Here is a 27,952-nt window from a genome sequence, read left to right as displayed (position 1 = left end):
TGATTGGAAGTATCCCCTTTAGAAATTAGTCAGTTTTTTAGCGAGTTGTTGAAATAGCTCAGTTGGGAGAGCGTTAGACTGAAGAAGAAGAAGAAATTAGTCAGTTTTTTAAGGAATCCATACTCTTGTTATAATATTAGCTATTATTATTTTTAATCAATCATACGAACCCTTTTCTTAAAGTGTCTTCTCTGATTTGGTTTAAAATACACAGCCTGGGACTTCCCTGGTGGCTCAGTGGTAAAGAATCTGCCTGCCCATACAAGAGATATAGATTCCATCCCTGGTCCAGGCTGATTCCTCATGTCACAGAACTACTAAGCCCGTGTACCACAGCTACTAAGCCTGTGCTCTAGGGCCTTGGAGCCACAACTACTGAAACCTGTGTTCCCTAGAGCTTGTACTCCTCAAAGGAGAAGCCACTTCAGTCAGAAAGCAACTGGAGAGTAGCCACTGTTCATGGCAAATAGAGAAAAGCCCAACCAGCAACAAAGACCCAACAGAGCCTAAATAAATAAATAATTTTTTAAAACCTGCAGAACTCCTCTTAAAAAGGGTACAGTTGGTATTTTCAGTTCTAAACCTGTCTCTCCCCAGGGCAAGTGAAGAAGTAAAGGAGTGTGCTCATCTTTCTTATGCTTTTCATTGTTTGGCCTTTTCTAATCCCTAGGTTTCTCTAACTTTTGGTTTACATTGGCATATACATAATTTTCTTAGGAAAGTTTACAGATTCTTAGCAGTTGTTTATTCTGTTTTTTAAAACATTAGACCATCTTTTCCCCAAAATCCTAAATTAAAAAAAAACACTAAATTGACCATATCTAGTTTATCCGGAAATACGCAAAAGTTTCTCCATACTTGGTATATACACCCTTTAGGAACTCAAGAGTCAGCTCTTATACTGATGTATATTGCCTCCATCTTAGCAGGGCAATAGGTAAGAATTAGGACAGAGAACATTTAAGAAAATCCTCTCTCTGCTTCTCAATCACTTATTTATCCATTCAATCAAAATTTTATTAAGCAGTTATTATATAACAGAATGTGCCAAGTTTCAATCACTCATTTCTTCTTTTCTTCCTCTTTACCCTCTGTTGGGCTTCCCTGGTGGCTCAGCTGATAAAGAATCCACCGCAGGACGGGAGACCTCGGTTCGATCCCTGGGTTGGGAAGATCCCCTGGAGAAGGGAACAGCTACCCACTCCGGTATTCTGACCTGGACACAGGTCAGAATTCCATGGGCACAACTGAACTGAGTGACTTTCACTTTTACTTACCCTCTCTTAAAATGGCGTCTTCAATTATCCCCAAATTCTCTCCTATTATTCATCCATAATAAATTTTCATTCCAATCACAGAGAAGATCATAAAAATAGCTTAGATGTTGCCTAGAAGTCTTTATTATCTTTTCCAATTTCTCTAAAGACTAAATTTCCATTTGAGAGACTTAGCATGCCTTAGTATACACATATGTCATGTTTTCTTATACTGTTTTCATTCAGTTAATGTAGGCAGCAGTTACCTAGGGTTTTCACAGCATTTCCTGACAGGCAGCAGGAGACTAATTGAATTTCTTTAAGGTCACAGGGTTCGGCTGATAGAGACTTGACTATGTAATCCATTCCTTCCCCTATATCAGACAAGTGGGTCAAACGAAGTAAGCACATCTTTTTCAGATTTCTCAGACCTTCAGCTGCAAACCAATGGAAAGGAAATGCATTAGGATACCAAGTACATAAAGGCCTTCTTCTTACATTGTATAAACACAGGCAGTGTTAGAGTCTTTACTGTTCTTATTATTAAACTTATATTAATAAAAATATTAGAGAAAACAAAAATCTGACCTAGTTTTAAAGCATCTTCTTCATTCATCTTAATATTATCCAGTATGAGCTTCGTAAGATTCTTCAGATTACCTAAACTGTCAGTCAGACCACCTGCCAAAAGAAAAGGGATTGGTGTTCAGCTGACATTTACTAGATTTCTATGACCAATCAAAAGAATTTTGTTCTACCATGGGCAAGAAATGTTCATGAAACTGAAACACAAATATATAGTTTTTGGTCAGAGATGGAAGCATGCCTTCCCAATATAATGGAATTATACTGGAAAGGTAACTGGGAAATCTCCAAACAGGTGGAAATTAAACAACACACTTCTATACAAGCATCAAATAAGTCTCAAGGAAAATTCGATAATATTTTGAAAAAATATTTTAAAAAACTAAAATATATCAAAATCACAGGTTAACAGTTGCTTAAAGGAAGATTTAGAGCATTGAATACTTATATTAGAAATAAGGAAAGTTTTCAAATCAGTAACCTAAACTTACTTAAGAAACGAGACAGAGAAGGGCAACATAAACCCAATGGAAGAAGAAGCAATACGATAATAAAGGGCAGAAATTTAAAAAAAAATTGCAAACAGATAAACAATAGGGGGAAATCAATGGAAATTGAAAGCTGTATCCATGAAAAGGTCAATAAATTTGATAAATTTCTAGCAAGACTGATAAATAAAAAATGAAGAAAAACAAATTACCAATATCAGAAATGAAAAGGAAGATAACAATACAGAAATCACAGATGTTAAAAGAACAGAGAAAAATATGCGTAAATTTGACAACACAGATGTGTGTGTTTTAGTTGCTCAGTCATGTCTGACTTTTGTGACCTCGTGGACTGTAGCCCATCAGGCTCTTCTGTCCATAGGATTTTTACAGATAAAACTACACAATTTCTTTTTTTTAATTAATTAATTTATTTTCATTGGAGGATAATTTCTTTACAATACTGTGGTCGTTTTTGCCATCCATCGATATGAATCATCCATGGGTGCACATGTGTCTCCCTGTCCTGAAGCTGCCTCCTACCTCCCTCCCCACCTCATCCCAGAGCACCGACTTTGAGTACCCTGCTTCATACATCAAACTTGCATTGAAAAGTACACAATTTCTTGAAAGCCCCAAGCTACTAAAATTTATCCAACATTATGTAAATAACCTGAACAGCCCTATGTAACTGAGGACACTGAATTTGTAATTTAAATTTTTCTCAAAAAAAGAAAGCTTCAAGCACAGATAATTTAACTTGCAAATTCTACTAAACATTCAAAGAAGAAATAACATCAATTCTATACAATAACTATCAGGAAACAGAAACACAGGCAACACTTCCCAACTCATTTTATGAAGCTACCATTAACCAGCATGAAACTAAGACCAAGAAAATAAAACAAAAAAAAACTTTGAAGCAGTATCACTCATGAACACAGAAGCCAAAATTCTCAACAAAATATTACCAAGGAGTCCAGCCATACATAAAAAGAATATTATACTACCACCAAGTGAGCTTCATACAGGAATGCACGATTGTTTTGATATTTGAAAATCAATCCATGTAATTCGCTATATTAACATTCTAGATAAGAAAAATGAAATGATCATATAAATTGATACAGCAAAAATATTTGTCATAATCTAATAATTATTCATGAGAAAAACTTTCGGCCACCTAGGAATAGAAGGAAACTTCCTCAACCTGATAAAAGGCATCTTAAAAAAAAAACAAAAAATGACAATTAATGAATGTCATACTTAATAGTAAAAGTCTGAATGCTTTCTCCCTAAGATCAGAAACGGGAGGATACTCTCATCTCTTCTGTTCAACACTATGTACTGCAAGTCATAATCAATGCAATAAGACAAGACAATGAAATAAAAAGTGTACAAATTGGAATGGAAGAAATAAAAATATTCTTTTTGGAGGGGACATGAAATAAGTTGATCATAGATACAGAGTACAATATCAACGCACACAAAAATCAATTGTATTTCTGCTGCTGGGTCGGGGGGCACTGACTGTGGCAGTGCATGCATGAGGTCTTTTGAAGGAGGTCCTCATTATCTTCATTACCTCCAGCATAGTTTGGTCTCAGGTCAAACAACAGGGAGGAAACACAGCCCTGCGCATCAATGAAAAATGGGATTAAAGATTTACTGAGCATGGCCCGCCTATCATAACAAAACCCAGTTTCCCCCACAGTCAGTCTCTCCCACAAGGAAGCTTCCATAAGCCTCTTATCCTTATCTATCAGAAGGCAGACGGAATGAAAATCACTATCACAGAAAACTAATCAAACTGATCCCATGGACCACAGCCTTGTCTAACTCAATGAAACTATGAGCCATGCTGTATAGGGCCACCCAATATGGACAGGTCATGGTGGACAGTTCTGACAAAACATGGTCCATTGGAGAAGGGAATGGCAAGTCACTTCAGTACTCTTGCCTCGAGAACCCCATGAACAGTATGAAAAAGCAAAAAGATAGGACGCTGAAAGGTGAACCCCCCAGGTCGGTAGATGCCCAATATGCTACTGGAGAAGAGTGGAGAAATAACTCCAGAAAGAATGAAGAGACGGAGCCAAAGCAAAAACAACGCCCAGTTGTGGATGTGACTGGTGATGGAAGTAAAGTCCGATACTGTAAAGAGCAATATTGCATAGGAACCTAGAATGTTAAGTCCATGAATCAGGGTAAATTGGAAGTGGTCCAACAGGAGATGGCAAGAGTAAATATCGACATTTTAGGAATCAGTGAACTAAAATGGACTGGAATGGGCAAATTTAACTCAGATGACCATTATATCTACTACTGTGGGCAAAAATCCCTTAGAAGAAATGGAGTAGCCATCATAGTCAACAAAAGAGTCTAAAATGCAGTTCTTGGGTGCAATCTCAAAAATGACAGAATGATCTCTGTTCATTTCCAAGGCAAACCATTCAATATCACAGTGATCCAAGTCTATGCCCTGACCAGTAATGCTGAAGAAGCTGAAGTTGAACAGTGGTTCTATGAAGACCTACAAGACCTTCTAGAACTAACACCCAAAAAAGATGTCCTTTTCATTATAGGGGATTGGGATGCAAAAGTCGGAAGTCAAGAAATACCTGGAGTAGCAGGCAAATTTGACCTTGGAGTACAGAATGAAGCAGGGCACAGGCTAATAGAGTTTTGTGAAGAGAATGCACTGCTCATAGCAAACACCCTCTTCCAACAACACAAGAGAAGACTCTACACATGGACATCACCAGATGGTCAATACCAAAATCAGATTAATTATATTCTTTGAAGCCAAAGATGGAGAAGCTCTAAACAGTAAGCAAAAACAAAACTTGGAGCTGACTGTGTCTCTGATCATGAACTCCTTATTGCCAAATTCAGACTTAAATTGAAGAAAGTGGGGAAAACCACTAGACCATTCATGTATGACCTAAATCAAATCCCTTACGATTATACAGGGGGAGTGACAGCTAGATTCAAGGGATTAGATCTGGTAGACAGCGTGCCTGAAGAACTGGAGGATGGAGGTTGGTGACACTGTACAGGAGGCAGTGATCAAGACCATCCCCATGGAAAAGAAATGCAAAAAGGCAAAATGGTTGTCTGAGGAGACCTTACAAATAGTTGAGAAAAGAAGAGAAGTTAAAGGCAAAGGAGAAAAGGGAGGCTATACCCATTTGAATGGAGAGTTCCAAGGAATAGCAAGGAGAGATAAGAAAGCTGTCCTCAGTGATCAATGCAAAGAAATAGAGGAAAACAATAGAATGAGAAAGACTAGAGATCTCTTCAAGAAAATTAGAGATACCAAGGGAGCATTTCATGCAAAGATGGGCTCAATAAAGGACAGAAATGGTATGGACCTAACAGAAGCAGAAGATATTAAGAAGAGGTGGCAAGAATACACAGAAGAACTGTACAAAAAAGATCTTCACGACCCAGATAATCATGATGGTGTGATCACTCACCTAGAGCCAGACATCCTGGAATGTGAAGTCAAGTGGGCCTTAGAAAGCATCACTATGAACAAAGCTAGTGGATGTGATGGAATTCCAGATGAGCTATTTAAAATCCTGAAAGATGATGCTGTGAAAGTGCTGCACTCAATATGCCAGCAAATTTGGAAAACTCAGCAGTGGTCACAGGACTGGAAATAGTCACTTTAAAGGCAATGCCAAAGAATGCTCAAACTACTGCACAACTGTACTCATCTCACACGCTAGCAAAGTGATGCTCAAAATTCTCCAAGCCAGGCTTCAGCAGAATGTGAACTGTGAACTTCCAGATGTTCAAGTGGATTTAGAAAAGCCAGAGGAATGGCAGAGATCAAATTGCTAACATCCATTGGATCATTGAAAAAGCAAGAGAGTTCCTGAAAAACATCTACTTCTGCTTTATTGATTATGTCTAAGCCTTTGGCCTTGTGAATCACAACAAACTGAAAAATTCTGAAAGAGATGGGAATACCAGACCACGTTATCTGCCTCCTGAGAAATCTGTATGCAGGTCAAGAAGCAAAGTTGGAACTGGACATGGAACAACAAACTGGTTCCAAACTGGGAAAGGAGTATGTCAAGGCTGTATATTGTCACCCTGTTTATTTAACTTACATGCAGAGTACATCATGTGAAATGCCGGACTGAATGAAGCACAAGCTGGAATCAAGATGCCAGGAGAAATATCAATAACCTCAGATATGCATATGACACCACCCTTATGGCAGAAAGTGAAGAATAACTAAAGAGCCTTTTAATGAAAGAGGAGAGTGAAAAAGTTGGCTTAAAACTCAACATTCAGAAAACAAAGATCTTGACATCAGGTCCCATCACTTCATGGCAAATGGATGGGGAAACAGTGGAAACAGTGACAGACTTTATTTTGGGGGGGTCTAAAATCACTGCAAATGGTGACTGTAGCCATGAAATTAAAAGATGCTTGCTCCTTGGAAGAAAAGCTATGACCAACCGAGACAGCATATTAAAGAGCAGAGACATTACTTTGCCAACAAAGGTCCATCTAGTGAAAGCTTTGGTTTTTCCAGTAGTCATGTATGGATGTGAGAGTTGGACTGTAAAGAAAGGTGAGTGCTGAAGAATTGATGCTTTTGAACTGTGGTGTTGGATAAGACTCTTGAAAGTCCCTTGGACTGCAAGGAGATCCAACCAGTCTATCCTAAAGGACATCAGTCCTGAATATTCATTGGAAGGACTGATGCTAAAACAGAAGCTTCCATACTGTGGCCACCTGATGTGAAGAGCTGACTCATTTGAAAAGACCCTGATGCTGGAAAAGATTGAAGGTAGGAGGAGATGGGGATGACAGAGGATGAGATGGTTGGATAGCATCATTGACTCGATGGACATGAGTTTGAGCAAGCTTTGGGAGTTGATGTTGGACAGGGAAGCCTGCTGTGCTACAGTCCATGGGGTCGCCAATAGCTGGACACGACTGAGCGACTGAACTGAACTGAATTTCTCTAGTAGCAATAAATAACTGGTAACCAGATTTTTAAAAGATATTTATTTATTTATATTGGCTTCACCAGGTCTTAGTTGCAGCACAAGGGATCTTGATCTTCATTGCAACCTGCAGACTCCTAGTTGTGGCACTTGGGATCTAGTTCCATGACCTGGGATTGAACCCAGGCCCCCTGCATTGGGAGCAAGAAGTCTTAGTCACTGAACCACCAGGGAAATCCCAGTAACCAGATTTTTTAAAATGCCATTTATAATAGCTACAAAAGAATGTAAAAGGTATAAATCTAATAAAACATATACAGGATCAACATGATAAAAAGTTCAAAATAATGAAAAAAAATTAAGAAAAATCTAAATAAATAGAAAAAGAAACCATGGTCATAGGTTGAAATATTCAACATAAAAAAATTATGTCAGTTCTCTCTAAATTAGTTTATCCATGTGTGTGCCAAGTTACTTCAGTCATATCTGACTCTTCATGAAGCTATGGACTGGAGCCTTCCAAGCTCCTCTGTCCATAGAATTCTCCATGTAAAAAGACTAAAGTGGGTTCCATGCACTCCTCCAGGGGGTCTTCTGGACCCAAGGATAGAACCAGTGTCTCTTTACGTCTCCTGCATTGACAGGCATGTTCTTTACAATTTGCCCCACGTGGAGAGCCCCAAATTAGTCTGTAGATCAATGTAATTCCAACCAAGATCTCAGGAAGAATTTTTGACAATATAAATGTGATTCTTTGGAATTCACTGCTGGTCTAGTGGTTAGAACTCTATATTTTCACTACCGAGGGGGTCAGATTCAGTCCCTGGTTGAGGAACTAAGATCCCAAGATCCCACAGGCTATGAGGCCTAGCCAAAAAAAAAAAAAAAAAGTGATTCTAAAATTTATATGGAAGAACAAAGGAACTGAAATATTTTGTAATTTTTTAGAAAAAGAAAAAGTAATTTGAAGAAATAATACTACCCAATTTTATGACTTACTATTAGCAAAAGTTACTAAGACAATGGAGTATTGACAAAAATAGGCATGGATATTGGCAAATGAAAGATCAATTGAAAATAGTATTCAGCCAAATAAATTGAAAATAGTATTCAGCCAAATAAATACAGCCAAATAATTTGGGCAAAGATTAAAAGGTTGAAAATAGTATTGAAAATAGATTGAAAATAGTATTTTCAATACTATTGAAAATAGTGTTCAGCCAAATAAATATAGCCAAATAATTTGGGCAAAGATTAAAAGGTTATTCAAACATGATAGAATTGTCATTTCAATAAACAAAATAACTGGATATCCATAGGGAAGAGAAATGAACCTTGATCTAAACTTAACACTTTATACAAATGCTAACTCAAAATGCATGACAGATCTAAATGTAAAATGTAAAGCTTCAAAAGAAAATATGGAAAAAATCATGTTGACCTGGGTTATGCAAAGAGTTCTTAGACATGCCACCAAAAGCATGATTCACAAAGAGAAAAAGTGGACTGCAATAAAACTTTTGTCCTATGGAAGACACTTTTTTTTTTTTTTTTTTTTTTTTTTTTTTTTTTATAGGCTGAAAGAGAAGGGCGTGCACTAGGGAATCCACGTTAGCAGGCTACAGAATAGTTCCAAGTTCTTGGGGGAATTCAGATCATCTAGCAATAGAAATAAAACCTTAAAACTTCAGTTGTTTGCATCGCTGGACCAAGACGTTCCTTGAGTTAGATTCTGTGCACACTGGTAGTTACAGGAAGACGCAATGGTCTTCAAAGCATGTGAGGAGGTCGTTGCAAATGCTGGCTTCCACAAGCTGCTCAGTCCGAGGTTTCCTAACAGAACGGTTGCTCCCTTGACCCGGTTATCAAGTTGTTTCGCTGGATAAGTGCTGGGTAAAACTTGTTGAAAAAATTAAAACTAAAGAAGCGTGTTCGGCGCCGCCGCTGCAAGAATAAACAATGATTTATTGGAAAATACTGTAGGTGTGGCCACAACCGTCCCCCGGAGGTAACAGCAGGAGATGGGGCTCAAGGAGCATCCCGCGGATGCCAGACCAGGCTCATGTCGCGCCTGCCGGGCGGCTGGTGCGGGGCCGGGCCGGAGGTCGCCTCCGCCGGTCGCTCCTCACGGTAGCACACGGGCCGCCGCTCCCGGCTGGGACCGCCCGTCCAGTTCTCGCCGAGGGAGCCGCTGTCCCGGAGCTTTATTCGTTGTCACAAGCCGTGGTAGCTACCTCACGGGCCGCCGCCCCGCGCGGTGACTGCGCCGGCGAAGGGGGTGAGCGTGCAAACGGGGGCCGAGTCACGCGGACTGCTACCCAGGGAGACTGAGGCCGCGGGGACCACCGCGACGCTGACGGTTGTAGCGGACCGGGACCGCTAACGGTCGCGCGCCCGCCCCGCCCCATCTCCCTCCACCTGGGCTCTAACCCCACCCCTTCCTCTTGCTACGCCCTCTCGCGCGAGCGCGCCGGCGTCTGGAAGACACTTTTAAAGAATGAAAAGACTACAGGTTGGAGAAAATATTTTCAAATCACTTATCTGACAAAGGACTTGTATGCAGAATGTATTAAAAAAAACACTTAAAATGCAACACTAAGAAAACAAATTAACCCAATTAAGAATGAGTAAAAACTTGAACAGACATTTCACTAAGGTGGCAAATAAGCGCATGAAAAATTTTCAACTTTTATCAGCCAACTCTGATGAGATAACACTATGCATAGAGTTCTAGTTTCTCCATATCCTCAGCAGCACTTGGTATTGTTGCTTCCTTTTTTTTTAATTATAAAATGAAACAAAAGAGAAAAATAGGAAGAATACTAAGTGCTAGTGAGAATGTAGAACAACTAAAATTCTCATGTATTGCTATTGAAAATGTAAAAGGTACACAGTGGAAAATAGCTGGGAAGTTTCTTCAAAAGTTAAACAAGCACTTGTCCTATGGCTCAGGAGTTCCAGCACTAGGTATTTACCCAAGTGAATTGAAAGCTTATTTTTACATAAAAACTTGCATAATAATGTTTATAGTAGCTTTACTTATAATTGCCCAAGCTGAAAATAACCTACATGCTCTTCAGTAGTGACTAGTTCATAGCTGTAAGAAAAAATAAGTGCTGATTACACACTCAAATGTCAGAGGATGAGGGAGATGATGTTATTACAAGAAGTAGAATAGGTGACCTCTGTGTCTTACTGGAGATTATGTGTCTTGTCCAAAGAGCATAGGATCAGATCATGAAGCTCTAGCCAGTTGAAACCAAGTGCAATTGTCAAGTCTGTAATTTTAAAGAGAAATGAGAATCCTGTATTTTCATATGACATCTCCCAACTTCAAAATGGTGACAGCTCCTTCAAGGAAAAGAATCATTGTGAGGGGAGAGGGAAAGGAAGGAGACTTTTCATTATAGATTATTTTATAATTTGGACCATGTGAATATCTTACTAAAAAAATAAACTTAAAATATTAAGAACAAAATATTGGCTAGCATTAAAAAGGAAATTTTTAATTATATGTAGATCAAATTCAGCCTGTAAGTGACCAGTTTGCCAAATTGGCACAAAGGAATTGCCATCAAGAGGAGACAATAAGCCTTCTAACACAGAAGGTAGTCTAATAGTCTGAGTAACTATCCAGAGCCTTATAGAAGGGATTCTTGTATTAAGTAGAAGGTTGCAAAGCTTATCTGTACAGAAGATTCTAGGTTCTCAAGATGATAGAAAATGTCCCCTACATGGTGACAAGTGAGGCAGAGCCAAAAGGAAAATCATTTGTGGATGAAAACCAATCACAGATAACAGTCACATAAAGCAAGGCTCCTGTTGACCCATAACCACAGAGAACTCGGCAGCCCTCTCTCTGGTCAACAGGAGGGATCTACACAGGTGTGGCTGGTCTACCCAGGTAACCCTCACCTTCAGTGTTATTTTGAATTTGGGGAAAACTCCCCTTTACCCAGGAAGATTTGCCCTGTATGTATTGTGTCTGATGTCTTGAATTTCTTCTTGTTAGGCAAAACCTGTTCCCAAAATTTTCTTTCAAAATGAATGATGCTTGGGGTGGAGGTGGGACTGGGTATATGCTGACACGACTGGCCACTAGCTTCTGCAGGTGATCATTTAATGGGTGGTTTTCCTCACAGACTTCAAAGAAGGACAGGTGCTACTTGGTAGGAAAGCAGTGAGTGTTGGGATGAGACAGAGATGCTGACAAGATGGAGGGTTCACAGAAAACAAGCTTAACCTACTGTATACATACACACGCCCACACACGCCTACATACACACACACACTCACACACCACCGTACACACTGCTGCATAGCTATGCAGTCAGACTATAGGGCTTCAGTTATGGGAATCCACCCTAGGGCCTTCCGACCTGACAGCTTCCCCCAGCAAGGAACTCTCTCCCAAGCCCTCCCACTTCCCTTCTAAGTCCTGACTCCTGGTTGAAACTATTGGAAAATTTCAAGCAAAACAAATGATAGCTAATATTTCTGCAATAAATAACCAGGTTGGATTATAGCTTAAACTGCTGGTGTTCATAATACCTGGCAGCCGTTGAATCTGTAGGTCATGAATACCCAAGGTCTGCAGGTTTGTCACAGATGTGATACGCTGCTCGTCTTCTAGGGTAAGGGGACTGGCTTCCACTATGAGAGAATGAATGGTCTTATTACAGGTGGTGAGGACTGAACTGAGGCTTCCACCCATTCCAACACATCTCTTAATGTGCAACCTGAGGCTTGTAGCTGAGCTGAATATTTTCTCCAGATATTTGATATCTTTCTTACTCAACTTGCAGAAATCCCGTAGTGTGACTTCCAAGGTCTTGAACTCCTGCTTCCCGTTGAAGAACAAAGACACAGCCCTGCTGGGAATGTAGGTTCCTGAGAACTCTTGATCCTGGGTCCTGCTTATGTCTTCTGTGGTCTTGTCCCACGAAGCCACAGCCCCCCCATAGAAGTCCAGTTTAACGAAGTCCAGAGCACTTGCACAGTTAGGCAAATCTTCAAAGAAGTCAAATAAGTAGTCAGGGATATTCTCTGAGTTGATATATAAGCTTTTACCACAAAAGAAACCTTCAAATTCTTTGCTCAGGCTAGATGTGGATATACTCTCATGGAATAAGTTGATTCCACACTCTGTAAAGGAATTGATGTTTATGGCTTTCAGAATTTCTTGCACAGTGGTGCTTTTCGTATTTTGCATGGATTCCTGCCTCCAGAGAGGCCTCTTGGTGACGGAAAGTCCAAGGAGACTGCCATGTTGATACACTGCTGACAAGTGTTTCAGAACAGCCCGGGTGGCTTCGGCAGAGGAGCCACACGTGTACAGGAGCAGGTTGCTGTACTTGGATGTAATGTCTGAAATGGAAACCATTTTCTGCAAGTGACCATTCCCCTTGGTCACCTCCGCTGGTTCTCCAGATGTCAGTAAACTGCTGAGTCTGCGTCCTGCGGTGTACTCCTGGAATGACTGATGAAAGAATTTATACTTTGGCTTGAACCGTTGAGCTGTGTATTTACAGAGGAGTCCTGTTGTCAGCAGGACATCCTCGTTCACATTGGACAAGTCATCTGGTTCGAAATCAAACCTGCGGGAGAATACACCCTCCAGAGCTAGGTCTCCACAGTGGTCCAAGCTCTGAGTGACTTCACTTGGAGCCAGCCCTTTACGTTTATGCCTGTTTTTATTTATTAGCAGATCATAGAAGGCACAGAACAGCGTGGTTTGTGTGTGAGAGTGGAACTCACTTTTTCCCATCTGAATTGCACAAGTGATGACCACAAACAGAGGGGTCTTCATCAGGTTCCTCAGGCACCTGGATTTCTGAATTTGGAGCAACAAACCTTCAGCGAACTCCTTTCTCAGCACTTCCTGGATAAGAGTCTGGGCACTGCTCTCAGTCATATCCCCAACCTCGGCAACCAGTGCCCCAAACTGCCGGATGTACCTCAGGCTCTCTGTGGTGGTGGTGACGATAACCATATTCTTGAAGCGGTGGTTTTCCTTTATCAGGGCTTCAATTTCTGGGCAGTTGTGGGTCTTGAATTCATTATAGCCATCAAGGAGAAAAAGAACCTTCTGCCGCAACTTCAGCAGCTTGGCCATGAAAGTCTGCTTACTGATCACATCAGGTATATCCAGGAGTTGGTCACACAGGGTTTCGAAGAGTCCACCCTGGACCCTGCTCAGACGAAGAAAGAAGACTAATTTGAACTTGGTGAGAGCCTGGCATTCTCCAGAGGCCCAGAGCATGGCGATGCGCTGCAGCAGAGTGGACTTCCCTTTGCCCGATTCCCCTTCGATGATGCAGGGGCTCTGAAGAGTATCCAGCAGGCCACTCAGTGTCAGCTGCTCCAGGCGGTGATGGTGTTGGTCCTTCTTCCATAGCACCGGTTCTGTGAAGGTGCTTTTCAAATTAAACATGATGTCAATATCTTCACCCAGGGGATAGAAGTTGAGAAAAGATGGGCTCTGATAGAAGTACTTTAATTCCTGAGCAAAATCATCTAAGTCTTCTTCTGACATCTGATGAAAAAGACCTGTTAGAGAAGAGGTGAGGTTAAAAAGGACCCAGTTCTGTGTTTCCCCAGAACTTAGTGTTCAGGAGGAGGAAGGAGGGGTGGTGCTGAGAATCTGACTTTAATTTCCTTCCCCAGTTCTGAGCTGGCAGAAGGGGTTCCAGATATTTACTCCTGCTTTTCCCCATTACCCTTTACCTTCATTCCCCTTCTGTTTCTTTCTTCCCACCACCAAACTTTGTAGCAGCTGATTGGAAAGGAGATGAGCCAGTGTTTGGGATAAGGAAAGTGCATGAGACTAGTGGGGAAATGGCTTAGAATGATGGTCTGGGGTGATGCTCAGCAAATCAAGAATTAACCTTGATTAATATTTCATGAAAAGCAGAATCATGCTTCTTTAGTCACTCAGGCTCTCTTTAGCATGGTGCTTGGATCAGAGCAGGTAGTCACGGGGCCACTTGTCCAAAGGTGGTCCTCATAAGATTGAGGAGTGTTGAAAACTACTACTGCATTGACTTCTCTTTTTTAGGGGTGGGGGGTACTTGGCATGATGGATCTTAGTTCCCTGACCAGGGATCAAATCTGTGCCCCTTGCAGTGGAAGTGTGGAGTCTTAACCTCTGAACTGCCAGTTGAGTCCCTGCATTGACTACTTAAGTACCTTCATCATCCAGTTTGATTCTGAAGTCAGACTATGCTAAATCGTTTATTCCCTGACCTTGGAGTTTCTTATTTGACTTCACCATCAAGTAATCTAGTGGGAGTGTTTTTCCTGAGAGTGTCTAAGCTTTTCCTGAATGAGACCAAAGCTCACAGCCCAGCAATATGAAAAGGGAGGAGAGCAGAGGCTCTGTCATGGGCATTATGGATCTTCTTAATGGTTTATTCTGTTTGTAGAACATATAAAAGCAAACTGATACTTACTTAGTCCATGCAATTCCTGAAACAGAGGATAGTTCCACTTTTTAAGGGATTTAAGAAAGAGGTTACAGGCTTCTGAACCCTTCTTCAAAATCATGTGAATGACCGCTCTTGCAGCATCCTGGTCAAATTTCTCGCAGCAAATGACATCTACTTCTGCGTAATTCATAACATTCCATACAAATAGCTCGTCCAAAATTTGCTTTATCACAGTCATTCCCATCCTTTGAATGAGAACTTGACTGTTCTCCTTTATGAAATTCACTGAGGGAGTGAGGGGAAATATACATAGTTATTCATTTATACAAATATGTATACTAGTATCATGTTGCCAGAGCATTAGGGTCATTCATCTCCCCACCACCACCTTCTTTGGACCTATCTTGAATTATGGGAATACTGAATGCTTGAATTCCAGGCCTTCAAGAAGAGCTCTGTAAAGCCCCTCATTCTTAACATCAGAGTCCTTGGTGAACAAGATGTTTTATTCTCTGATAACAAAGTGAAGTGAGTAATCTCGTCCTCACTGTACAAGAGTAAGGTCGGAGGGGTAAGATGTTGGGATTTCAAACAAGGAGACTAGCATACAATCTACCAGTTGCTACCATCTGTGTAACCTTGAGAAAGTGAAAGTGTTAGTTGCTCAGTCAAGTCTGACTCTGTGACCCAATGGACTGTAGCCGGTCAGGCTCCTCTGTCCATGGAATTCTCTAGGCAATAATACTGGAGTGGGTAGTCATTTCCTTCTCCAGGGAATCTTCCCAACCCAGGAGTCAAACCCAGGTATCCTGCATTGGCAGACAGATTCTTTACCATCTGAGCCAGCAGGGCAAACTTGGCAAGTTGCTAAGCCTCTGCTGGCTTCAGTGCTGCGCTGCTAACTGTTGAAAACACTGCCTCTCTGAGGGTAAAGGCCCAGATTCATAGCACCTACCAATGTGCACATTATAAATATTTTCACTGTGGCCAATTTCAAGCTAACAGTGTATGTCAGCTGGCTAGCATAAAGCATAAACATTCAGCAATCAGGTCTCATAAAACAGCAAGAACCAGTTCCAGTATACCATTGGTCCCTTATCTGTACAATGGAGTTGAGAAGTTACTTATGAAGTTGTAATGAGAATTCATGTATAGTATTTCATAGAAAGTAATAACTCAATAAATGTTAGCTACTATTGTTAGCCGCTATTCTGTTGCCATCACTCAAAGGAGTAGCGCATTTTATCTGCGGTGAAATTTGGTGTTTTCTGAAAAGTATCACTGCAAAACGCTCATCTCTCGTGGTGAGGTTCCCTGGAAAAGCTGTCTCATGTCTGACTTGCCAAGATCTAACTCTCCCAGGCAGTCCCTGCCAGCTCTGAGAAATGTCTCTCTGGTGTGGTACTCTCAGACATTGTCTGCATTACTTTTCTCCCGGGCTAGGCTGCTCCTGCTTTTCGTATCTTTCTTGACAGATTCAAGTGGATATCTGCTCCCAAAGACCCCAGGGCCTCTCTGATCTGAACTGCATTGTCAGGCGCTCAGACCTCCAGAGTCCCATCCTAGGTCCACCTTGTCTCTGTCACTGATCCCTACTGCTAACCTCAGCTGGAATGTCACCACATCTTCTGAGATGATACACATGTTATATATTGAGCAGTTGAAATGTGGCTCGCATGACTGTGTGACTGTGTGACTGAATTATAATTTTATTTAATTTTTGTTTATTTAAATTCACGTTTTAAATAGACACATATGGCTACTTGCTACTATCTACATTGGACAGCATACTCTAGACCTGGTCATCAAGGTGGAAAGAGTTACATCTTTGTTGCCACTTAGATCTACACCATGTTTCTTCACAATAATCTTGACAGACCTCTGTGCTGTCTTACCAGGAGGATAAGCCTGAACAGGTGATGGCAGGGGACCAATGTTTTAAAACCGTCATTCTTTGTGGCTTATCTGTGGTTCTGACATTTATCACGGGCCACCATATTTATAACTGAATTCTCCAAATCACAGAAGAAGATATGATGGAAATTCCATATATAACTGATCAAAGGAAGGCATAAATTAATTTTTCTATTCAATACCACCCATATTTGAAAGCACACTGTGTAATCAGGCAGATTTGATTTCTAGTATACTTACTTTTTCTGAATAAAAACTTCCCAGCTTTCTGTATCTCAAAAGACAGTATTATTTCCAAAGGGAGAAATCAAATATGACTCCAATATTATCCTCTTCTTTCTGTAAAATGGCTCCTCATTCTGTAAAACTAACAAGACAGAAACTATCAGGAAGCAACCTATGTCACTTTCCTTTTCTTTTTTTCCACACCAAGAAGAACACAGATTACATAATGTTTGACATCTGTTTTTTTCATTTGCTGAAGTTTTTGAGACCTTCCTGTACCAGTTAAGTATTAAACTGCTTCATTTTTTTTTAAGATTTTTTTTATTTGGACCATTTTTATAGTCTTTAGTGAATTTGTTACAACATCATTTCTGTTTTATGTTTTGGTTCCTTGGCCATGAGGCATATGGGGTCTTAGCTCCCTGACCAGGGGTAGAACCCTGCACTGGAAGGCAAATCCTAACCACTGGATCACCAGGGGAGTCCCCAAACGGCCTCGTTTTAAAAATCAATCTCATTGACATATACTTCACGCACAATAAAATACAAGAAACTTTCACAAATCTATACACCAAAGTTAATTTTTCCCCAGTCAAGATTTAGAAAATTCCTATCAGTGCAGAAAGTTCCCTGTGCCTCTTTACAGTCCCCATCAAAGCAACCACTGATCTGATTTCTTTAACTATAAATTACTTCTGCCTGTTCTAGCACATGTGTGTGTGTGTAGTGGGAATTCCTAATAACGTACTTTCACACCCTTGAGAAATTTCACAGAAATAGCACCTGGAAAAACAGCGTATATTAAGAAACTGTGTTAATGATTATCTTTCATGTTTTTCTTAGAATAATCGCCTTGTTACAAACCCCAAGACCAGACCCAGAAGGGAGTATGACTGGGATTATGAAAGCATGGACCTTGGAACAGGCCTGTCGGCAGCAGGCATGAATGCTGCCTACACACTTGCTAAGTGTTCCCAAGACTAGTCCAGAAGGGAAAGGCCTGGGGTAAAAACAAGGAGATCTGGGCTATGTCAGTGTAGTGTCTTGAGAAAGATAAGATCTAAGAAAGTCTTGTCATCTGCAATTAGGAGTAAAATCTGGACTCAGAGTGGACTCTACACCTCAGTCCAATAGAGGCTGCAGGTCCCTGGCCCATTGCTCCAGATTTCTTGTTCTGTCTTCATTCTCATCGCTTGCTACTGGACCATTAGAGCAACATGTGTGCTTAGTTGTGTCCAATTTTTTGCGACCCTGTGGGCTGTAGCCCACCGATATCCTCTGTCTGTCGGATTTTCCAGGCAAGAATACTAGGATGGGTGGCCATTTCCTCCTCCAGGGGACCTTCCTGACCCAAGGTTGGAACCCACTTCTGAGTCTCCTTGCATTGGCAGGCAGATTCTTTTCCCACTGAGCCACCTGGGAACCCCCTGCCTGTTCTAGAAGTTCATGTAAATGGACAAATGGAGTGTTACTCCTGTGTCAGGCTCCTTTCACTTACTATTGTGCTGTTAAAATTTGCCTCATTGTTTGCAGGTGTTGATAGTTCAGTCCTTTTTAAATGGCTGAGCGGTATTTCACTGTTGGAAAAGATCTATTTACCTATTAGTTCAGTTGATAGACATTTGGTTTGTTTCCAGTTTTTGGCTGTCATGAATGAAGCTTCTGTGAACATTCATGGACAAGTATCTTTATAGACATATGTTTCTATTTCCATAAAATACGGAAAATAAAAAATATGATTAGTACAACGGTTTGCCTTTTATTCCTCTGCGTCTTTTGAAGAGCAAAGCATTTTTATATTTATGAAGCCCAACTTACTAACTTTTTCTTCTTTGATTCATGCTTTTTGTGTCCTATCAACAAAATCATTCTCATCCTGAGCTACAAAGATTTTCACCTATTTTCTTCTAGAGGTTTTGTCAGTTTAGATTTTATTTAGGTCCCATTTATTCGTTTGTCTGCTTATTTTTGGCTGCATTGGGTCTTCGTTGCTGCACCTGGGTGTTCCCTCGTTTTAACAAGTGGCGGCTGCTCTCTAGTTGTGATCCGTGGGCTTCTTGGTGCAGTGACTTCTCTTACTGGGGCACATGGGCTCCAGAGTTTGGGGGTTCAGTAGTTGTGGTGCATGGGCTTCAATGCTCCGTAGCATGTGTGATTTTATTTCCTGGACCAGGGATTGAACCTGTGTCCCCTACACTGGCAGACAGACTCTTAACTGCTAGACCGCCAGGGAAATCCCCATTGATCCCCTGTGAGATAATTTTCTTGGTTATGATGTGAGATAAGGAGTTGAGTTTCACGTTTTTCCCATAGGGATATACAGTGTTTCCATCATGATTGGTTGAGAATATCTTTTACCCATTGAATTTGTGAATCTATTTCTGGACTCTATTCTGTTCCACTGGTTTATATCTGTTCTTATGCCAATATCACACTGTCTTGATTACTATATCCTTATAGTAAGTGTTGAAAAAAGGTAGTGTAAACTCTTCAGTTTTTTTCTTTTTGAGAATTGTTTGCATTCCCATATTAAATTTATTTTGTTTTATTTTATTTTTACCATGACAAGTTAGGGCAGTTTATTACATAGCAAAAGCAATCAGAACAGAGAAACAGGAAATGATGGTGAACATTAATAGTAATGCAGCTTCTAAATCACCTAAGTCCTAAAATCAAACCTCCTGTTTTCCAAGTTGTGGATGCTACAGGGTGTCACAGTTCAACCCTTCTGCCTACACTTAAGAGTTCCCTCTCTTCAGAGCCTGGTTTATTTCAGTTCTCTGCTGTTTCCTGTATAACTTCTAGATCAAGAAAGTATGAATAAACTTTATATAAACACTTAAAATTTATTTCCTGGAAGCTCACCAGACCAGACTTGTGAATCCTCCCTAGTCTGCACAGTAAAAAACAAGTTATATAATTTCTGTTTCTCAGGGCAGAAAGGGCTATGCAAGACACAGAACACTGGGACTGATGCCAGAAACCTGAAATCATATTTTATTTATTTATTTTTAAATATTATAATTTTATTGGAGTATAGTTTATTTTCAATGCTGTGTTTCAGGTCTACAGCTAAGTGATTCAGTTATACATATACACATATTCATTCTTTTTTAGATTCTTTTCTCATACAAGTTATCATAGAATACTGAATAGAATCTCCTGTGCTGTGCGGTAGGTCCTTGTTGGTTATATATCTTACATACAGTAGTACATGAATGTTTGGGACTTCCCTGGTGGTTCAGAGAGTAAAGAATCGACTTGCAATGTGGGAGACCTGGGTTTGTTCCCTGGGTTGGGAAGATCCTCTGGTGTGTATGTTCCTCTCAAGTTCCTGATTTATCCCTCCCTGCTACCCTGACATTTCCCTTTTGGTAACCATAAGTTTGTTGTCATTATCTGTAAGTCTGTTTCTGTTTTGTAAATAAGTTCATTTGTATCTCTTTTTAAAAAATTAGATTCCACATATGGGTGGTATCTTACGATATTTGTCTTTCTCTGTCTGACTTATTTCACTTACTCTGATAATCTCTAAATCCATTCATATTGCTTCAAATGGCATCATTTCATTCTTCTTTATGGCTGAATAATATTCCTAGGTTTAAGCAAACTAAATGTCCATCAACAGAGGAATAGGTGGAGAAGTTGTAGTACATATATACAATGGAATATTACTCAGACATTAAAAAGAATGAAATTATGCCATTTGCAGCAACATGGATGGACTTAGAGATTATTCTGTCCCAAGGAAAGGAAGGCAGCTACTGTCATAAACTACAATATTGCTGAAATTTGAGGACATGATGCTAACTGCAATAAACTAGTCATAGAAAGATGAAAACTGTGTGCTTTAACTTACATGAAATGTCTAAAGTAGCCAAAACATTCACAGAAACAGGAAGTAGAATGGTGGTTGCCAGGAGCTGTTGGAAGGGTGGAAATGGGGCATTCTTGCTTAAAGGAGGTAATTTCAATTTTGCAATATGCAAAAGTTCTGTAGATTCTACCACAGTGTTAATATACATAACTGCTACTGAGCTGTACACTTAAAAATGGTTAAGATAGGGGAGTTCCCTGGTGGTCCAGTGGTCAAGACTCTGCTTCCATAGTTGGGGAATTGGTTCCAGGAACTAAGACCCTACAATCCATGTGGCATGGCCAAAAAGTAAACAAATAAAATAAAATCCAATGTCTGTTTTTTACAAATGGTTAAGATGGTAAATATCATATTACATGTATTTTGCCACATTAAATTAAAAAAAAAAAGAAAATTGTCACTGAGTTTCCTTTTGGCCATTACTATTATTAATCCTGTCATATGACTATTATTAAAAATTAAATTATATAAAGAAGGGAGGTGTCTGAAATGATTTGTTTAAATGTCAAATATGTGAGGAACACCCCGCTAAGATGCAAATAACCATGCTCTTAGGGCCAAACTTTTCATCACTGGACATATAAATGCGATTAAGATGGAACTTCTTAGATGACTAATGTATGGGACACCAAAGAACTGGACCCCAGTGCATCTGGGTGAGGTGCCAACCATCTGAGGCTTTCGGAGATGAGAGAAGCAAGAAAAGCTACAAAGGATGAAACAGAATCCTTGATGACAATTTTTCAAACTGCTGAACTCATTAGCAGGTCATGATATCAACTGAGGGCAGGCAGACAGATTGAAAACCACAATCACAGAAAACTAACCAATCTAATCACATGGACCACAGCCTTGTCTAACTCAAAGAAACTATGAACCATGCTGAGTAGGGCCATGACCAGACGGATGGGTCATGGTGGAGAGCTCTGACAAAACATGGTCCACTGGAGAAGGGAATGGCAAGCCACTTCAGTATTCTTGCCTTGAGAACCCCATGAACAGTATGAAAAGGCAAAAAGATAGGACACTGAGAGATGAACTCCCTAGGTCAGTAGGTACCCAGTATGCTGCTGGAGATCAGTGGAGAACTAACTCCAGAAAGAATGAAGAGATGGAGCCAAAGCAAAAACAACACCCAACTGTGGATGTGACTGGTGATGGAAGCAAGATCCGATGGTGTAAAGAGCAATATTGCATAGGCACCTGGAATGTTAAGTCCATGAATCAAGGCAAATTGGAAGTGTTCAAACAGGAGATGTCAAGAGTGAATGTCGAAATTTTAGGAATCAGTGAACTAAAATGGACTGGAATGGGCAAATTTAACTCAGATGACCATTATATCTACTACTGTGGGCAAGAATCCCTTAGAAGAAATGGAATAGCCAACATAGTCAACAAAATAGTCCGAAATGCACTACTGCGATGCATCTCAAAAATGACAGAATGATCTCTGTTCGTTTCCAAGGCAAACCATTCAATATCACAGTAATCCAAGTCTAAGCCCTGACCAGTAATGCTGAAGAAGGTGAAGTTGAACAGTTCTATGAAGACCTACAAGACCTTCTAGAACTAATACCCAAAAGATGTCCTTTTCATTATAGGGGACTGGGATGCAAAAGTAGGAAGTTAAGCAACACCTGGAGTAACAGGCAAATTTGGCCTTAGAGTACGGAATGAAGCAGGGCAAAGGCTAATAGAGTTTTGCGAAGAGAACACACTGGTCATAGCAAACAACCTCTTCCAACAACACAAGAGAAGACTCTACACATGGACATCACTAAATGGTCAACATTGAAATCAGATTGATTATATTCTTTTCAGCCAAAGATGGAGAAGCTCTATACAGTCAGCAAAAACAAGACCAGGAGCTGACTGTGCCTCTGATCATGAACTCCTTATTGCCAAATTCAGACTTAAACTGAAGAAAGTGGGGAAAACCACTAGACCATTCAGGTATGACCTAAATCAAATCCCTTATGACTACACAGTGGAAGTGAGAAATAGATTTAAGGGACTAGATCTGATAGACAGAGAGCCTGATGAACTATGGATGGAGGTTCGTGACATTGTACAGGAGACAGGGATCAAGACCATCCCCATGGAAATGCAAAAAGGCAAAATGGTTGTCTGAGGAGGCCTTACAAAGAGCTGTGAAAAGAAGAGAAGTGAAAAGCAAAGGAGAAAAGGAAAGATATTCCCATTTGAAAGCAGAGTTCCAAAGAATAGCCAGGAGAGATAAGAAAGCCTTCCTCAGCGATCAATGCAAAGAAATAGAGGGAAACAACAGAATGAGAAAGACTAGATATCTCTTCAAGAAAATTAGAGATATCAAGGGAGTATTTCACACGAAGATGGGTTCGATAAAGGATAGAAATGGTATGGACCTAACAGAAGCAGAAGATATTAAGAAGAGGTGGCGAGAATACATAGAAGAACTGTACAAAAAAAGATCTTCACGACCCAGATAATCACGATGGTGTGATCACTCACCTAGAGCCAGACATCCTGGAATGTGAAGTTAAGTGGGCCTTAGAAAGCATCACTACCAACAAAGCTAGTGGATGTGATGGAATTCCAATTGAGCTATTTCAAATCCTAAAAGATGATGCTGTGAAAATGCTACACTCAATATGCTGCAAATGTGGAAAACTCAGCAGTCGCCACAGGACTGGAAAAGTTGTTTTCATTCCAATCCCAATGAAAGGCAATACCAAAGAATGCTCAAACTACTGCACAATTGCACTCATCTCACACACTAGTAAAGTAATGCTCAAAATTCTCCAAGCCAGGCTTCAGCAATACATGAACCGAGAACTTCCAGATGTTCAAGCTGGTTTTAGAAAAGGCAGAGGAAACAGAGATCAAATTGCCAACATCCACTGGATCATCAAAAAAGCTAGAGAGTTTCAGATAAACATCTATTTCTTCTTTATTGACTATGCCAAAGCCTTCAACTGTGTGGATCACAATAAACTGTGGAAAATTCCGAAAGAGACGGGAATACCAGACCACCTGACCTGCCTCTTGAGAAACCTATATGAAGGTCAGGAAGCAACAGTTAGAACTGGACATGGAACAACAGACTGTTTCCAAATCGGGAAAAGAGTACGTCAAGGCTGTATGTTGTCACCGTGCTTATTTAACTTATATGCAGAGTACATCATGAGAAACACTGGGCTGGAAAAAGCACAAGCTGGAATCAAGATTGCTGGGAGAAATATCAATAACCTGATATGCAGATGACACCACCCTTATGGCAGAAAGTGAAGGTGAACTAAAAAGCCTCTTGATAAAAGTGAAATAGGAGAGTGAAAAAGTTGGCTTAAAGCTCAACATTCAGAAAACTAAGATCATGGCATCCAGTCCCATCACTTCATGGCAAATAGATGGGAAAACAGTGGAAACAGTGTCAGACTTTATTTGTTTGGGCTCCAAAATCACTGCAGATGGTGATTGCAGCCATGAAATTAAAAGACGCTTACTCCTTGGAAGGAAAGTTATGACCAACCTATACTGCATATTAAAAAGTAGAGACATTACTTTGCCAACAAAGGCCCGTCTGGTCAAGGCTATGGTTTTTCCAGTGGTCGTGTATGGATGTGAGAGTTGGACTATAAAGAAAACTGAGCAACAAAAAATTGATGCTTTTGAATTATGGTGTTGGAGAAGACTCTTGAGAGTTCCTTGGACTGCAAGGAGTTCCAACCAGTCCATCCTAAAGGAGATAAGTCCTGGGCATTCATTGGAAGGACTGATGCTGAAGCTGAAACTCCAATATTTTGGCCACCTCATGTGAAGAGTTGACTCGTTGGAAAAGACCCTGATGCTGGGAGGGAATGGGGGCAGGAGGAGAAGGGGACGACAGAGGATGAGATGGTTGGATGGCATCACCAACTCGATGGACATGGGTTTGAGTAAACTCCAGGAGTTGGTGATAGACAGGGAGGCCTGGCGTGCTGCGATTCATGGGGTCACAAAGAGTCAGACACGACAGAGCGACTGAACAGAACTGAACTGAAATTTTGAAGGTCAGTAGGGCTTCCATGGAGGGATTTTAAATATGCCTGGAGTGGGTAAGTTTGGAATTGTTTTTAAAGGAAACCAAAGTTATGAGGCTGTAAAACAGAAAGGCTATTTCTAGCCAGAGGAAACTGCACAAGGTAAGAACTATAGGGGAAAGAGCCTGAGAACAAGGATTGGGACAACTCCTGAGTGTGAGCAAGGGCCTAATTTGTATTTTGATGCCTGGATTGAGGTAAATTCCAGCTCTAGCACTGACAGGCTGGGAATCCTCAATCAAGGGATAGTGACTGGTACACAGAAAGGATAACAGCTGCTATAGTTTCTTCCTTCCCTTCCTGCATGCCCCTTGGAAGAAAGCATGGGTCAGACCTCTGTTGAATCGGTCAGAGTTTAAGTGAGAACAGAAAAAAGAGGAAGAAGATAGAGGAAAGAGCCAAGAAGTTTTTTATATTCACATATAAACAGAATAAACTAGACCCAAAGTTAGCCATCCATTCACCTTTCCTGCAAAAGTGATTAAAACTTTACATGGATCATCAGGCAGGAATCTGAGCTGATTTTGAAGATGTTAAAAATTAATATTCAGTTTGGATACTGGAGAGTCTTCCTACCCACAGAGAAGTCTGTGACTAGATCAGAAAACCTAGTCAGAGACTGTTGACCTGTTACTTATTTCTCTGAAGAATAAACTCTGCCTGTAGTCCAAAGCTCAGGTCATCCAATCTGTTACCCACCAGCATAAAAGCTGGCTCCCCTGGACCCTGACTATGGCTCTGAACACCCCCAGCCCTCACCCTGAAGCAAAATGTCAGAGAATAATTGAATTACATAGAAGATGTCCTTTTCCTATATTTGTGCTTTGGAAAATATTATTTAGACTAATTCTCAAAATAGATATTTTCTTCAGAATGGTTACATGAGTTCCTTAAAGAACTGAATTTCCTCAGGACCCATAAAACTCATGTCTATGCGGCATTCTTCAGTTTATAGATAAAAATTAGAAAAAAACTGTTAGGACTTCCCTGATGGTGCAGTGAATTGAAATCTGCCTGCTAATGCAGGAGACACGGGTTAGATCCCTATTCCAGGAAGATTCCACATGCCGTAGAGCAACTAAGCCATAACTATTGAGCCTGTGCTCCAGATCCCGGGAGCCACAACTACTGCGCCCACGTGCTTCATCTGCTGAAGCCGGAGAGCCCTAGAGCCTGTGCTCTACAACACGAGAAGCCGTAGCAATGAGAAGGCAGTGTACCGCAACTGGAAAGTAGCCCCCACTCACCACAAATAGAGAAAAGCCCACGCAGCAACGGAGACCCAGCACCGTCATAAACAAATAAATAAGATTAAACATGAAAGCAGTTGGGACAGAGATGATCAGTGGGTATTATCTGTCTCCCTTTCTAGTAAAAAGGCTCTAGTCTAGAATGTACTGAGATCTCCAGTAGACTCCAGCAATCTCACAGATTATTGTTGCTGTTAATGTCACAGGCTTAATTGTGTTCACCCCACCCCCCTGAAATCCATATGTTGAAGTTCTAATCTTCCTGGTGTCCTTATAAAAAGAGTAGATTTGGACACACAAAGAGAGACCTGAGAGATGCATGCCCCAAGGAGAGATCGTGGGAGGACACAGGGAGAAGGCAGCCGTCTGCAAGTTAAGAGAGCAGCCTTAGAAGCCAGACCTGCCAACATTCTGTCTACCTTGGACTTCTGGCCTCCAGGATTGTGAGAAAATAACTTTCTGTTGTTTAAGTCACCCAGTCTGTGGTATTTTGTTATGGTAGCCAGAGCAGGCTAACACAATTAGTATTATAGAAAGTTGCTGAACTGTTAAGAGAACCGTGACAGGAAATGGGGTTCTATCCCATCTTTAGACAATTCTTTAGACAATTATTGCATAATCTGCAGCAAGTCACTTGACCTCTCTCTGCATTTTCCCCCCTCTCCTCCAGGGTCATAAGGATTAACTGAGATAAAGTCCATAAAGACCCTATCAATAACAAGGGTCCTCTAAGCATCCTTCACTTCTCTGTCTAGATAGCGGCTTTCTCCTAATTCAGGAGAGTGGATGGACTGAGCAGTGCCCCCATGCCTTTTCAGCTCTGAACTTCTGCAACTCTAGCAGAAGTCTCATGAATGAGAGTAGGTTTCGTATCTATAAAGCCCCAAAGTATTTTCAAAGTCCTTCCCCTCACTTTGTCTCACAGTAAACACAGATGCACCCCTCTGACTTAACATTAGTTTAAACCTCAGTTTTGAAAAACTGGATGAAACAACAGCAGACCAGACTCATGACCCCTAAAGTCTCCCTGCTGGCAAATCCAACCAGCCATGCAACACTGCCCTCTTTAGACGTAAGGCTTCATACCCAGCAGAAACAAACTTTAAATGAATGTAAATCCAAATGTCAATATTTGGTTCCAAAACCCACTTAATACCCCATTCTCTGTCCCCACAGTACCTGGCTGAGCAATCCGGTTGCCCTCTTCTTGATGGATCAAAAGACACTTTTAAAATGAAAGCTTCTCATCATGGACTAAAAATGAAAATAAAATTTCTTTTCATTTGCTTTCTGTTTCATAGCAAAATCCAGTGTTCTTGTAGGTCTGAAGTCTCTCCATTCCCGGAAGGGGATTGTAAGAGAAGGGCAAACACTGACAAGTTCTTCTTTTTCTTCAAAGCATAGAAAGAATGGTTTGGACACAGTATGAACTTCCAGTTCAAAAAGAGAAGATGAATGTTAAGTACAAGTGAAATGAGCTTAAAAGATGCAAAGCTGGAAATTCACATCAGGAAAGGAATTACTCATTTTTCCCCTGTTTATTCACAAAACGTGAGTTCTGTTGCTGTTAATTTATTATTCTATAGCTTAAAATGAAAACAATGTGTTTTGAACATTTAATGTATATTAATTTTTATTATTAGCCAAGACAGAAAGCAAGAGAAATGAAATGAGCTGGTTTGGTTAGTTAAAGTTTATTGCTACCGCAGCCAAATTCATCCTTCTCATCTATACCTTGGGTCCCAGAGTGCATGTGTGCTAAGTCGCTTCAGTTGTGTCCAACTCTGTGTGACCCCATGGACTGCAGCCCGCCAGGCTCCTCTATCCATAGGGTTCTCCAGGCAAGAATACTGGAGTGGGTTACTGTGCCCTGCTCCAGGGGATCTTCCCGACCCAGGGATG

The 27,952-nt window shown here is 40.7% G+C and overlaps 1 protein-coding gene across 1 annotated transcript in view; it reads right to left on the bottom strand.

Annotated features, from left to right (window-relative positions):
• Positions 1-27,323, bottom strand: part of NLRC4 (NLR family CARD domain containing 4) — a 43,514-nt gene extending 16,191 nt beyond the window's left edge. Inside the window, exons 1-6 of the mRNA XM_065929468.1 lie at positions 27,230-27,323; positions 16,881-17,007; positions 14,751-15,011; positions 11,851-13,848; positions 1,845-1,937; positions 1,523-1,693 (exon numbers count right to left, since the gene is read on the bottom strand). Of these exons, the coding sequence (XP_065785540.1) occupies positions 1,523-1,693; positions 1,845-1,937; positions 11,851-13,848; positions 14,751-15,011; position 16,881 (2,524 nt within the window). The 5' untranslated portion in view covers positions 16,882-17,007; positions 27,230-27,323. The remainder of the gene's footprint in view (positions 1-1,522; positions 1,694-1,844; positions 1,938-11,850; positions 13,849-14,750; positions 15,012-16,880; positions 17,008-27,229) is intronic.
• Positions 27,324-27,952: the final 629 nt, after the last annotated feature.

The sequence above is a fragment of the Muntiacus reevesi genome, chromosome 3 (genome assembly GCF_963930625.1).
Source record: "Muntiacus reevesi chromosome 3, mMunRee1.1, whole genome shotgun sequence".
Lineage (NCBI taxonomy): Eukaryota > Metazoa > Chordata > Mammalia > Artiodactyla > Cervidae > Muntiacus > Muntiacus reevesi.
The sequence above is the reverse complement of the archived record's forward strand: the minus strand, read 5'-3'. Positions and strand labels throughout refer to the sequence as shown.